The 13,722-nt window shown below is 41.9% G+C and overlaps 2 protein-coding genes across 2 annotated transcripts in view; both read right to left on the bottom strand.

Annotated features, from left to right (window-relative positions):
- Positions 1-13,722, bottom strand: part of LOC131886656 (baeyer-Villiger monooxygenase-like) — a 19,902-nt gene that overhangs the window by 4,335 nt on the left and 1,845 nt on the right. The window lies entirely within an intron of this gene.
- Positions 1,313-9,395, bottom strand: LOC131886655 (baeyer-Villiger monooxygenase-like). The gene is made up of 8 exons (XM_059235052.1): positions 9,006-9,395; positions 8,730-8,934; positions 7,737-7,969; positions 7,458-7,672; positions 7,156-7,395; positions 6,832-7,068; positions 1,806-1,873; positions 1,313-1,688 (listed from the first exon to the last, which is right to left on the bottom strand). Exons 1-8 carry the CDS (start codon positions 9,241-9,243, stop codon positions 1,421-1,423), a joined length of 1,704 nt encoding a protein of 567 aa, XP_059091035.1. The 5' UTR covers positions 9,244-9,395; the 3' UTR covers positions 1,313-1,420.

The raw sequence follows: 13,722 nt of genomic DNA on the forward strand, positions 1-13,722 counted from the left end.
TTGGCTGATCTGGCTAACCTTTGAATATAAGGTTAATCAGGAATTTTAGTCAAAAACTTGTCCAAAGCTGACTTAAATCCTGCTACGGGATCAACGCCTCGTACATACGCCCTACGAATATTAGAGCGAAACAAATTAAACAATGAAGGAACCCGAGAAAGGAGAGGTGGACTTCATTGTTTTAACTAGCCTGGACTCTCGAGGGCTTGAAGGTGTTCTCAAAACGCACGTTAAGCCTCTAAGGTCACTGAAATTGACCCTAAATCCTGGTTGGGACAAAGCTCATGAATGTCTTTGAAAACGTAGAGTATCAGATACTTTTCTCTGTATACTGCACAATCCCAACCTTGCTAACCTCTCCCAATACGAGAGCTCTCTCATATCTTCAATGTTCCCTATTAAAACATCTTTGGACCTGCTCGAGCTTTTGCAAACCTGCTGAACTAATTAGAGCCCAAATGGGAGAGGCATATTCAAGATGCGGCTGAACAATCGACTTGTACAGAGTTAGCATCGTGATACTATCAATGGACTTAAACGTGCGATGTATCCAACCACACATTTGAAAAGCTTTACCCACCTTCAATTGGATATGTTCATCGAACTTTTCATTATCTTGGAGGACTACACCTAAATCCTTCATGGATGAGACCTGCTCAATGACCTTACCTTCATCATCTAATAGTGCAGTGTCTAATGGCGTCGACCCAAAGGTCATTGAACGGAATATCATTCAATTCAGTGCCATATTACTCGCACCAACTCAAGAGTAGATTTGGTCTAGGACCTCTACCAGACAACCGGATTTCTGACCATTCCTACCAACTACCAATTTTTTATCATCATTGGTAGTTGGTAGGACTAATGATATTGGACCAATTTTTTAATCCCAAAGGCCTATTAAAAATTGTGTTGCCTCATCAAAGATCACCCGATTTCAGCCTAATTGGAGATTGATGACCCTCCTATAGCTTGAAGAGAATGCATGGGACAGTTACATATGTTTTAAAATGACAAATGAGTGCAGTCTTGAGGCCAGAGCCAAGGCTGTGGGCCTGACAAGAGGCCAATGGAGGTGGGTGAGGCTTTCAGTGTCCATCCTTGAACCACTCAAAAATGTGGAAGTAAGTGCAGGAACGGTGATGCCAGAGGAACACACCTGACCTAAGACAAAAATCTGCGTGTCTTCAGGCGGCCAAAACATCGTAGGGTTATCCATATTCTTAAGGTTAATTTAGATTATCTATGAAATGTCATTTAGTTCTCACTAGTCACCGTAATGAAAATATTGGATTCAGTAGGATCAAGCAAATCTTGTGAGTGCGTATAGGATCAAAACGTGTCCTTATCTCGTGTTTATGTCTTTATGAAACCATTCAGAGAATGCGCGAAGAAGCTTATTCTTCATTCGTAGTCATTGCTAATCAAATTGAAAGTCATTGGGATCGGATCGGCGCATGTTCCACCACAAGTTTGTTAGACTGTTGGGCCAGATGGAGAGGTTGACTCCATGTTTGTTTTGGTACCAAGACTCGCATCCACTGGAAACCACGTGATTTTTCAGATTGTCTCGCATGTACTGCTCGTACTTTTCCATGGCCTCTTTCTTGACCAACATACTCTTTTGACCCCCTAAGATCAAGTGCTTCATGCAGTCGGCAATATAATTGATTTCACACTCAATCACACTAGAAACATAAAAGAAGATCTGTCTTGAGCAAACTAGTTGGGTATGACACGTTTGGGCGGTCATGAAAGGCAGCGTACTGTCCATCATGGCAACATAACGGAACGATGCTACTCACGTGATGATAGAATTATGCGACAATCCGGTATTAGGACCCAGAACAAGAAACAAATTCGGTTGATGGGGCTGCAAACAAAAAGGGTACATCAAGCTCTGTTCCAATCGCGTGATTCAAGAATGATGTAATGGGTGCATGAATCATAGTTGCCAGACTCATGATGGAGCGAGAACGTTGTCAAAAAAGCGATGCTACCGAACGAAAATGAATGTCACATTCGAGAAAACTGCAAAATGAAATTACTGACAAAACATTAAATTTATCCTGCAACATTAAATACAGCACCACACCATTGCTTTTTTTTGTCCATTTTGAAAGATCGTATCTGACAATATGAAATGTTAAGCATTTAACGTTTGGAATTGAGCTAATTTTTACTCAAAAACTAGGATCTTTATCCTTCTAAATGTAAACTATAGAAAAAAAACCTTGGCTCTCGGTGCGCCTCAAGATCATTCGACGTTAAATTCTAAATTCTACGAATATTTAACCCCTCACATGGATTTAACCTCAACTTACATAGTGCAGAAGACAATTAGACCGCACTCAATGATTTCAGAGAGCAAACGAAGTCTAATTCGGATTTACCGTTTTCAAGTGATTCAGCAGGCCTGAACAAACAGATTTTATCATCTGGTCAAACGGCCAAACAAAAGGCCAAAACAAGAAGATTGTCGTACCTTCTCCACGCGAGAATTACTCTAGCATTAAGGACCTTTATTTGCAACTACAGACTGCCCGCAAAAGAAACGGTACAAGGCACGGAGGATTGTTAAATAAACTACTATGCGCGTTATATGCCATGAAAGCGATTTCTTTTCCATACATTGTGACCAGGCTCAACTACTCATGCATAATGTTTTGTTAGAATTAGCCAAAAAATAACACAAATGCGATATTATTAATAAATGATAAATCGGCCCAATCGGCCCTGTATTTGGTAGAGGCTGACTTACAGAGCGCTCTCTGAAGTGTAGAATGTAAAACATATTTCGTGCAGCGCATAGATAACTCAATATATAGATCGATCAAGGGCGCTGCGATCGCATGTTTTTGTCTCAACTGTCGCTCGGTGTCAAAAAGTTCCATTTGTAGTCAAGATACCTAGGGCTAGAGCTCTCTAGTAGAACTTACTACTAGAGAGCCCTACTTAGGACAATTATGGTACAAATTTGAATCGTTGACGGCGCGTCCAATTTCTGGGTAGAAACCCCTAATACGACTCCTTGTCAAGCAATTTTGCTCCTCCGGTACACTTAATAAAACGAGTTTGAGTCTGACCGCTTTGTTAGAACGAAACGTTGACGGGGTTATGATGGGGCTCAATTTGCAATTTTCATCGATGTGGTGGAAACACTTAATTGAAGCGCAAGGAACAAGCCTGGGTTCAGGCTGACCTCCAAAGGTGTAGGAATTATCTCAAATACTTAAAGGTGCAATCATGTCGCCCACATTCAAGCACATTGTTGGGAGATAGAAAAACGAAATTTTGAATGCCTCATCACTGCGTTGCGATTTCGATTAGATTCTGTGATTTGCTCGGCTAATGTCATGGGAATAATTCAACTTGCCTAAAGCAAGATTTCACGAGATGTCATTGACCCTTGCCGCCCAACGTCAGTTGACCCTGAAAACATGCTCTTTCAGTACAGCTCCTGTTGAGCTTAAGCATTCTAACCAAGGTTGATTCTAACGCATGGAGTAGTCTAACGCATGGATGTCTAAAGACACTCATGTGAAAGACGCGCCACCTCCTTTTGTCCGATTCTCGCTGATTGGTCCAGAGCCGCCATGTGACAGCATCTGATCAAGAGCAACGGAAAAACCTCAAAACAAAAGCGGTATTTGGAACACTCGCTCTTAACTCAATGTCGTCTTTACGCAATCGTGCAAAGCAATCATTTCGCTGATCCCTTTGATGATTTTGTGAGTGGATATGACTTTCATCTCATAGTGGACTTCACGTGGTAAGAGATGGGTGGGACGTGCTCTGCCGTAGAATGTACAAATGGAATCAAACCATCAGCCAGATAGATCATTTTACGGATAACCCACCCACCATCACCAGCCAATGCCAACTAATATTCCAGTTAGAGAAAGGTGCTTCTCGAAGTGTTTTGGCAGATCTGAGGCACAACTTCATTCATTGTGAACCCCTGGACATGTCTGTGCTCGAGGGATCAAAGTCCCATCATCTATTGTCCTATTCAGGAAAATGCAAGATTGTATTGTTGACCCGAGTGAACAAAAATCCAAGCTTCAAACGCCTTTCTACTTCAATTGGCCAGCCTTAGGAAACAATCCTCTATGTCATATGTTGAACCTGGCAAAAGTTGCCAATGCAATGGAGACAAGAATAATTCTGAGAGGATGCAGTAACAGCAAGTGTCATTAGAAGATTGAAGTTGTCTGTTTTTGATACCCAAACACTCACTCCTCACCGTCCATGGATGAGGAATCCGTACAAAAGGAACAAAATCCATCTCAATATTTCTGGTTGATGAAGACTAAACACAACCACTTCGTTTATTGTATTGCTTACTTGAAAACACGTATTTGACCAATATTTGTCAGCTTATTTGGTGCTCAAATTTATTGATGTTAAATATTCGTCTTGTAGATATGAAGGGACGTTATCTGATTGAACTCGCTCGCTCTCAGGTGTTTTTACTACTTCCACTAGTCCACCCATTGCTAGTATTTGCAGAATTAAAACAGGGGAAGATCAATTTCGTTGTATTATTGAGGGGTTCCCCAACCTAACTATTTCGCGTTTTCATGAACTTTCAGCGACACCTTATGGGGTGCATCACTACCCTCCACCTCCAGACCTTCCATTTTTGCCAAACTACACCAGTTATCTCAAGAAAAAGTTTAGAGCAACCAAAATCAAGTCTGACAAGTGGGGAAATTAGGCATTATTTGTTACTCCAAGTTTCCTTGGGCGTTGCCTGTTCATGTGGTTATAAAAGCAGATGGATCTTGGTGACCATGCGGCAATTTCCAACCACTCAATGTGGCAACCAATGATGCCCAGTAAGTAATGGGATAATAAGTTGGGGATTCTAACGTCAATCCTTTGGGGAACGGCATATTTCTAAAATTGATTTGGAAAGAGGCTATCATCAAATTCCAATGCCCGAGGAGGACATGCCAATGACTGTGGTTACCACATCATTTGGCGATTATAACTTTTTGCAAATGCCTACTGACTTTCCAATCTGTAAAAGATGGCGTACTTCATTGATTGACTTTCTTATTTGTGTACTTGGACCCTGCTCTCGAATAGCCAACTCTTCCGCACCCGAACATTTAGAACTTCTCAGACAAGTTTTTCAAGCTCCTCAAGATGCTGGGGGTGGTCTTCCAGCCAGCAAAATGCTTATTGGACGTGTCAGAGCTAATTGTTCATGGGCATAACGTCTCGGATAGATGAGTGTTGGCCACTAAGTACAAAGTGGGAGCAGTGAGGGATTGTTCATATGATTTCAATAGCTTGAAAATATTATTTGACCACCATTCAATTTATTAATACACAGGTACAATTGAGATTTTAATCTAATCAAGACAACTTTTGTCATTTTAAATGTGTGGTTTGTCTCAATTGGTACAAAACATAGTGATAACTTGGTTTGATCGAAGGAGAAACACTGCTTCTAGGATTTTTTTGGGGTTCATCGGTTCACCGTCGCATTGCCTTTGTATGTCGCTAGCATCGTGAACACGCATCTTTCCTTTCAGAATCTTTGAAGCATTCTAGTTACTTGGTTTTCTATGGTGCAGCGCAAGAAGGCTATAGCAACAGCCACTGTTGGCACCAGTCGAGCGCCTGCCATCAACGTTTGAAAGGCCATTATAAATGGCAAGGTCCTTGAAAGGTTTTTGGGAAAGTTCTCCAATATCTAAACCCAAGTCCAATGGCACCAAAGTCAAGGTACATTCTGATCTTCACCCTGGACGCTATTGTAAAGTGACTAAATGATCAATATCTAGCTGGATCAATAAATGAGGTTCAAGGCTATCACAAGGCAAAACACCCCAATAACCAAAAAATTCGTCATCCCTGTTCGTTCATGGTCTGTCTGTTCTCCCCTACTTCCTTTTCCATATGCACTGAACAAATTCTAGTCGTAATCAGAATGACTATAAGCTTTACTTATATAGATTTGTTGGTTTATGTGGGCTCTTGTTGTGTTGCTTCAACAAAACCAACACCTAAAAGTCAGAATCAAATTTCAGCTAAATTAAGTGTGCAATCAAAGAATTGGGTTCAAACAAAGCGTTGTTCATTTTATTCTTTTGTATTTTTTACGGGAGGCGATGGTTCACAAACCGACGAACCTGGTCATGACAAATTATGTTTACATTCTACCAACAGGCATCATTATCTCTGGATAAAAATTCTTTACTATTTCTAAGTCTTCATTTTAGGTATTTGCGATGATTTGCTCAATTATATTTCTATATTTGGGATGTTGGGATTATGGGATTGAGCCTCGCTCAGCACATGAAGGTAGCAATCACATCGTCCATATATTGTTTTTAAAAGCAAGTTCGTGTACGTATCAGATTGGCTTTCTATTTTAGGCGTGGTTAACGTCTAAAGCTTTCTTGCACAAAGGTTGGGGTGGTAAGTCGAACAGGGGCTCAATTATGAACAATGGAATGGTTGAAAATTGTGCTTGCTCTTAACCACTCTGAAGGTTTTCTTGGTTGTAATCTCCTTGCTTTTGCTACTGTATTGTTTACATCTTCTCAATCAAATTCCGTTCTTTGGAGAAGTAAAAACCCGTTCCGTTCCCGTTCTGTTATCAGAAAAGTAACTCATTAACGAAAGTGACTCATTAACCGTTGCATTTGTCAAAGAGGATCGTGTTACAAGCAACGCCGTTACTCAAGTCCAACTAATATGGGTTATGAATATAAAATCTGCCTCTTACTCTCAACATCTTGCCGTTAACTAACTACATATTACCTACCTCGTGGTGGCTCTAAAATCTCAAAAAATACAAAAGAAATATCTTACCACCGCAATTCCTTTAAGAGTTTGAGGCGCATCTCCAAAGTTCTTGTGCATATCTTCTCCACTCCTACCCTTGGTTGGAACAGCCTTGAGAGTTGCCAAAGGATCAAACCCAGTGGCGTAGACCACAATGTCTAGTTCGATTTCTTGTTTTTGATTGCCGTTTGCCACCAGAATGCCGTTCTCGGTGAACTTTTGGATCTTATCAGTGATGAGATGAACGTTGTCTCTGTTAAAGGTCTAAGGAACACTGATGGTTATAGGTAACTGCTTCGTTTTATGCATGAAAAGAAGTGTTTGGGCCCCAATCCCAATTGGATCCCTTACTTGCAGATAGGTGTCCGATGGAGTGACTCTCTTACATCCCATGGCGTAGTCTGGAACAAGTTTTTGAGCAATAGTTTGGTCTTGGACCAACCTCTTATGGTACTTTGTCAATTGTTTCATAGCTTTTTCAGCCACAAATGCGAATGTTGTTTTGAAAAAGAAAGGGAATCGGAGTTCACGGATCCAATAGTTCCACCATCTATCCCACGTGGTCAAGAATGGGAAGATCGTTCGAAGGACCTAAATGCACGGTTGTAAAGTATAAGTAAAATGCGGTAAACCAACGGGAAAATAATCCCTACCATCTTCCAAGGAGGGGTCTCAGAATCATATCGAGGTGGAACCCACGCAGCTGATCTCTGGAACACATAGAGATCCTTGACTTGGGAAGCTACGGATGGAACAATTTGAACAGCAGATGCGCCTGTTCCAATCACTCCAATCCGTTTACCGTCGATCACTAAAGCAGGATCCCATTTGGCACTGTGCACTCGAGTGCCATTGAAATTCATCTCTCCTTCGGAACAGAAATGGACGTATTTGAATAATTTCGTTAAAGACATTGGATAAGGGTTTAACACCTTCAAACTTGGGCATGTTAATTTTGTGAATGCCACCGCATGCGGAAATGACAAAATTGGCCTTGAATTCTTTTCCGTTCTTGGTCCGAACGAGCCATTTCTTGTCGGCTTCAATCCAATCACAACTGATCACTTCGTGATTAAACATCAGATTGGGGTATAAATTGTAATAGGAAGCAAATTCCTCCATGTATTTGCGAATCTCCTTACGTTGGGCATATTCCCTAGTCCACCTGAAATGATATCATTGATCTTAGTAATCTAAATCTGGTTCGTGAATGGAAAAATGGCAGATGGGGCATGGCATGATGTTCAACAAAAATTGTCAGATTGTACATATTGAATCTTCGTAAGCTAAACTCCCAAAATATTTTTTTGTTACTACTGCTTATGGTTTATCTTTAGCACAATCTTATAAAATCATAAGTGCACAATTGATTATTAATGTTCATCACTCATCACAATGGAGAAATGTCTTTTAGTCCGTGGTCCGTACTTAAAAGTTAAAGCAACAACCTAACCTGAGGCTGGTCTTTGATTGTTTAATGTAAACTTTTTCATTCCTATCAGCAAAAAATTAAAAGCTCGGAGGACCTTGATAGCAAACATTTGGATACCAACGACGAATACCGTAATTCCAAAACTGCTATCTGCATTCATAAAATTAGTGATTCGTGGTTCATGTTTATTTGCATGTGTAAAAATTTGCTTTCTCATAGCAAACGGTCAATGTACAGTCGTAATGTTGCACATTCATTTTCTAGAGCAAGATACTAAATATAATCAATTACGGTTTCTGATGTACGTATGTACACCTTAAAATTTTTGAGCAATATAATTGCAAAGATCAAGGTGAGGCCATGGAATTAGAAAACAACAAAAATCAATGCCAGAAAACAAAATCACCTTATAAAATAACAAAGATACTTGCAAGAACCGACCTAATGTACTTAACATGGATTAAGAAAGAACAAGAAAATGTACACTACTTACCATGGATTAAGAAAGTACGAAAAACTGTACAAATGTGAATTGATATCACACGCAGCTCCAGGGTATCGATTTTCCCACCAAGTTCCTCCTAAATCCTCGGCTTTTTCCAAAAGAAAATACTTGACACCGATTTGATCCATCTTGGCTGCCGCTCCCAAACCCGAGAATCCACCTCCCATTATAATGGCATTATAATCTTCCGCACCTATTGACCATTCATCCAGCATTTTGTACTTTCCTCTTATACATACTTGCAAGCCTTTCACTTGAACTTACCGGGGATCTTTCTCTCAGGAATGATGTGGTAGACGAGGTACGCCCAACATGGCAACAAAGGCCATATCAGATTGGACCATCCCAATTGGTACAGTTGGTAAACGAGGCCGGATACAAGGACAATGGAAGAGTATTTGTGATGGAACTGCCAAAGCGTGTGCTTCACCGAGCGCTCCATGTTGTTATGAGTGACCTTGCACAAGAGTCCAAGTGATCGAGTGAACTTGAAACCGTGCATGAAAAAAGATATAAGGTACGTACACGACGCACCCGAGATAACCCAGTGCTATTTGTCTGATCAGTCACGGACTTCTAGAAATGTGGACGGTGAACAAGTTTCCACTGGAATTTTGGGCAAAGCAACTCTGACACCCTTTTCAGAATATATCAATAAAAAAAGAAAGTTAGATCGGTGCAATGAAAGACCAGTCACGTTCGGAAAATTTTATTGGAAAGTGGTTCGTTCCAAAGTTATGTGAATCCACATTTGGCCTAGTGAATCTGTTTGGCCTTGATCAAATTAAATGCCATTCTTGGATAAAGTGAAAAATTCAGACAATAAGAAAATTTATTTTCCATTCAAAGTTAGTGGATTAGTACACACCGAAAAAAATGAGTTGCCTAGACGAAAAAATGATTTTTTGACACTTAGACTAAGTACGAAAAAAAGTTGGAAATAGGGGAATGACAATTGTTTTTGCAAGAAGTTTGATCAGTTGAAAATGTCTTTCAAAAAAAAAGTGGGAAATGTGTCCCATTGTTGGCCCATAATCGTCAAAAATTGAAATAGTCTGAAAAAGTTGTTACTCTTTAGCGCAAATAATGCCAAGTAAGAAAGAGGCCATTCAGGTTGCACTTCAATCGTTTCATATTCTTGCGTTGACGAAGCACATCAATTGTCTCGAAAATTAATTTTTGGAAAATGCTCAGGCTTAATAGAAACTGGAATTTTGTAGGTATAGTATTTCAACGCAGTAGTATTTATCTACTGATATAATTCGATACAATTTCGTAATGTAAATTTCATTTTGTAAAACAAAATAACGAAGTGTTCTCTACCAAAGGGAAATCAATTTAAGCACTAAACATGGAAACACTAATGGTAGAGAGTACTTGTATGAAATCGTTGCTCGAATAACTCTAATATTAATCTTGCTTGAAAGCAATCATCAACTTCAAGTGTTCTGTTCTTTCAATTACTTCTCATTGGAAAAAAGTTGTCCTTTCCATTCCTTTTTTCAAAGGTTCAAGACACCCTTTCTCCCAACCGTAGTAAAGAGAACTTAAATACGTGTGAAAATATTAAAAGCATTTTTGTTGTCTGTGCAGACATGGAAATATGAGATTGATATGAACCGAAGTGTGTTGAAAAAGGGTTGAGGGCCCGTAACTAATGGTTTCAGCTGTAATCCATAGAATAATTAATATATTGAACATACCACACCTCCCCTGAATCGAATATTATTTGATTAAAAGGTATCACAGGAAAAACGCACAGTTTTCTTCCTGGATCAAGATCCTCTTCTGGGCATGATTGAGACGGGATCATTCACCCTAGCTCTTTGGTTTGACGTCGCACCTGCGGTTTCCCAAAGGATGGGTCGGAGATATCGCCTATTACGGACCTACCATCGAGATCCAATATTCAACATCAAAGATCGACCTCCATTTCGCTTTGAATGGATTCGAGCAACCCTATCCCAAAGTTTGGTGATGGGATCTTGGATCCGCACCCTATCACCGATAGCAAATTCGGGTACAGTTACCGCACCAACATCATATCTCGCCCTATCCTTCTCACACTTGAGATCACGTTTCACCAAGGCACTTTGGCGATCCTCAGGGGTCATGTTGAGATATGAAGAGGGATGTGCGGGTAGGCGAGTTCGGAGGGAATGACCAAACAGCCACTGAGCTGGCGACTTCCCGTCTTCACGTGGCACATTTCGCCACTCCAGCAAGGCTGCTTCAAAAGCCTCCCGATCCAACCGTCCATCCATCAATATTTTTTTACAAGGCTCTTGAGAGCTTTCACTCCGGCCTCAGCATGGCCATTAGATTGGGGATGGAAAGCAGAACTGATCATGGGTTGAATGTTCTCGCTTTTGCAAAATTGAACAAATTGCGCGGATGCAAATTGTGGTCCGCCATCTGTCCGAATCTTAATGGGAATTCCGACCCACGCAAATATCGATTTCATCGACCTCACAACCTCTTGCGTATTCGGGGTCTTTCCGGTCTTTCCATATTGATCACAACAAGGCCATCCCGAGAACCGATCAACAAGTGCCAAGAACCATTTACCACCAATTCGAACAAATCGGCACTGACGGATTCGAATGGGCGTGTGTGTGGGAGGCGGGTCAGACATCATGGGTGCCTTGGCCAACGAGGGGCGGTACAATTGGCACGTTTCACACGACTCGATCAAGAGCTCTATCTCGTTCTTCATCCCAGGCCAATAAAACAGACTACGGGCCCGGTGGTAGGTGCGGGTCATACCCTGATGAGGCAAATGGAGAAGCCGAAGCACCTCCTTGCGGGCATTGACGGGAACCAAGATTTTCCGACAGTTCACCAGAATCAGATAATCTTCAACCGTCAAATCATCCCAAATCTTGGAGAAAGGACGAGCGCACTGAGGTAAGTTGGACTTGGTCACACGATTATCTCGAAGAGCGTCTTTTAAGACCCCATAACTTCGATCACCTTCGGCAGCCAGGCGGAACAATTCTAATGCGGGATCAATATCGATTTTGCAGCTCCGAATCGAACTCACAATCACACCTCGCACGTGTAAATCCTGGTCCTCGTCGTCATGATCATCCTCTCCCATGGGATCCTCGATTGGAGGCCGGCTCAACGCGTCGGCAATGCAGTGGGACTTTCACTTGGACCATTCCAAGGTGAAAACGTAGGCGGCCAGTTTCTCTTTCAACCTTTGGAGGCGGGGATTTTCTATGGCATCAAGAGAAAATCCATTTATGATCGGTATCAGCGGTTTATGATCTGTCACCACCGTGAATTTATCGGCTCCAAGTAAGTAGAGACGACATTTCTGAACTGCCCAAACGATGGCTAACAGTTCTAACTCACATACTGCATAACGAGACTTGGTGTCTGACACAAACCGCGAACCACATTGGATCATTCTCCATCCGTCCCGTGTTCCTGCAACAACGCAAAACCAAGGCCTTGCAAACGGGATGCATCAGTCAATAACTTGATGGGCAGGACAGGATTAAAATGGGCCAACACTGGAGCAGACGAAACGATACGGCGTGTCTTTTCAAACGCAGGATCATGAACATCTTTCAACCATACAAAGGCGTTCTTGGTCGAAAGCAAAGGACGCAAGGGCAGTACGGCCTTGGTCACGTTGGGCGAGAAAGATCCCGACTGGTTCACGAGGCCAAATAATGAACGGAGATCAGTCACATTTCTTGGCTTTGGGAATTCACTGATCGCGGCCAACTTTGCCGGGTCCGGTTGAATCCCATCAGAGCTGATCTTGAAACCCACATAGGTCACGTCACGCTTACCAAACACAAATTTCTTTGGGGACAAAGTAATGTTATGTTCACGACAACGTACCAAAACAGCTCGGACACTGGCATACATATCAGCAAACGAGGAGCCAAACACCAAGATGTCATCCACCACTTTTTTGATGTTTCTCATGCTATTCAAAGCGCGATCCCCTGTGGCGCAATACTCATCGCCAGAGCAATTAAGGCCCATTGGAGCTCGACAGAAACGTTTCCGACCCCAAGGAGTAAGGAAAGTGGTCAGAGCTCTCGCCTTTTTTGACAAGGGAATCTGCCAATATCCCTTGGCTACATCCATAAACGAGAAAAACTTACTTCCTGATGGCACTGACGACATTATTTCTTTGGTCGATGGGAATGGATGGATTGGGCGGCGGACGTGCTCATTCAGCTTCTTGTAGTCCACTACCAATCTCACGCCACCATCAGGTTTTCCCACGACCAAAAACGGGGACAGCCACTCCGACGGCTCATCATCCGCATCTTCAGCGATGCTCATGGATTCCATAAAGTCCAATTCGGCCTTTGCTTTTTCACGAAAAGCATAAGGGATATCGCGGGCAGCGGTACATACGAAAGGTTTCACGTCAGTCATATCTTTCAGATGAATTTCCATCGGCTTGCCTTTCATTGGCTTGAATGACGATGTGGAATCGAAAACATCGCTAAACTCATCCAGAAGCATATCACGTATCTTTTGGATGTCTTCCACAGATGGATCTTGATCAGTAATCACAGACCTGATCTTACCCACGTGAGACATCTCATATTGAAGAGCATCCTCTGTGGAGTACGGGAATGATGATGGAATCATCTTAAGATCAATCATAGCTGACCAACTCAACAACATTATGTCCGTATCCGGACTCACGTAAGCGGTAACATGGGCCCGATGATGCAGCCATTTCAGTTGGAGCTAAACAGAACCATCACACACAAGGTTCGTGCCATTGGCGGCCTCAATCAAGGCCTTTGCTGATGTGTTCACATCGATACGGTGGTCATGAAGAAGGCCTGACGGAATGATGCAGTCTATTGCACCAGTATCAGGTAAGGCATTTGCCTGAAACCACAGTCCTGAAGGAGCTTGAACATCAATCAAAGCCGTTGGGGTTGAAGTGCAAACACTCGCACTCCTGACTTTGGCATTAATCACCCGAACACTTTTT

The sequence above is a fragment of the Tigriopus californicus genome, chromosome 9, assembly GCF_007210705.1.
Source record: "Tigriopus californicus strain San Diego chromosome 9, Tcal_SD_v2.1, whole genome shotgun sequence".
In the NCBI taxonomy this organism is placed as follows: domain Eukaryota; kingdom Metazoa; phylum Arthropoda; class Copepoda; order Harpacticoida; family Harpacticidae; genus Tigriopus; species Tigriopus californicus.

Excerpts from the sequence above, each read along its gene's own strand:
- LOC131886655 (XM_059235052.1), bottom strand. The coding sequence starts at position 9,243 with ATGCACGGTTTCAAGTTCACTCGATCACTTGGACTCTTGTGCAAGGTC. Across the intron at positions 7,970-8,729 it reads TCGTACTTTCTTAATCCATG|GTGGACTAGGGAATATGCCC; the intron begins GTAAGTAGTGTA and ends ATATCATTTCAG. Across the intron at positions 7,396-7,457 it reads AGACCCCTCCTTGGAAGATG|GTCCTTCGAACGATCTTCCC; the intron begins GTAGGGATTATT and ends CCGTGCATTTAG.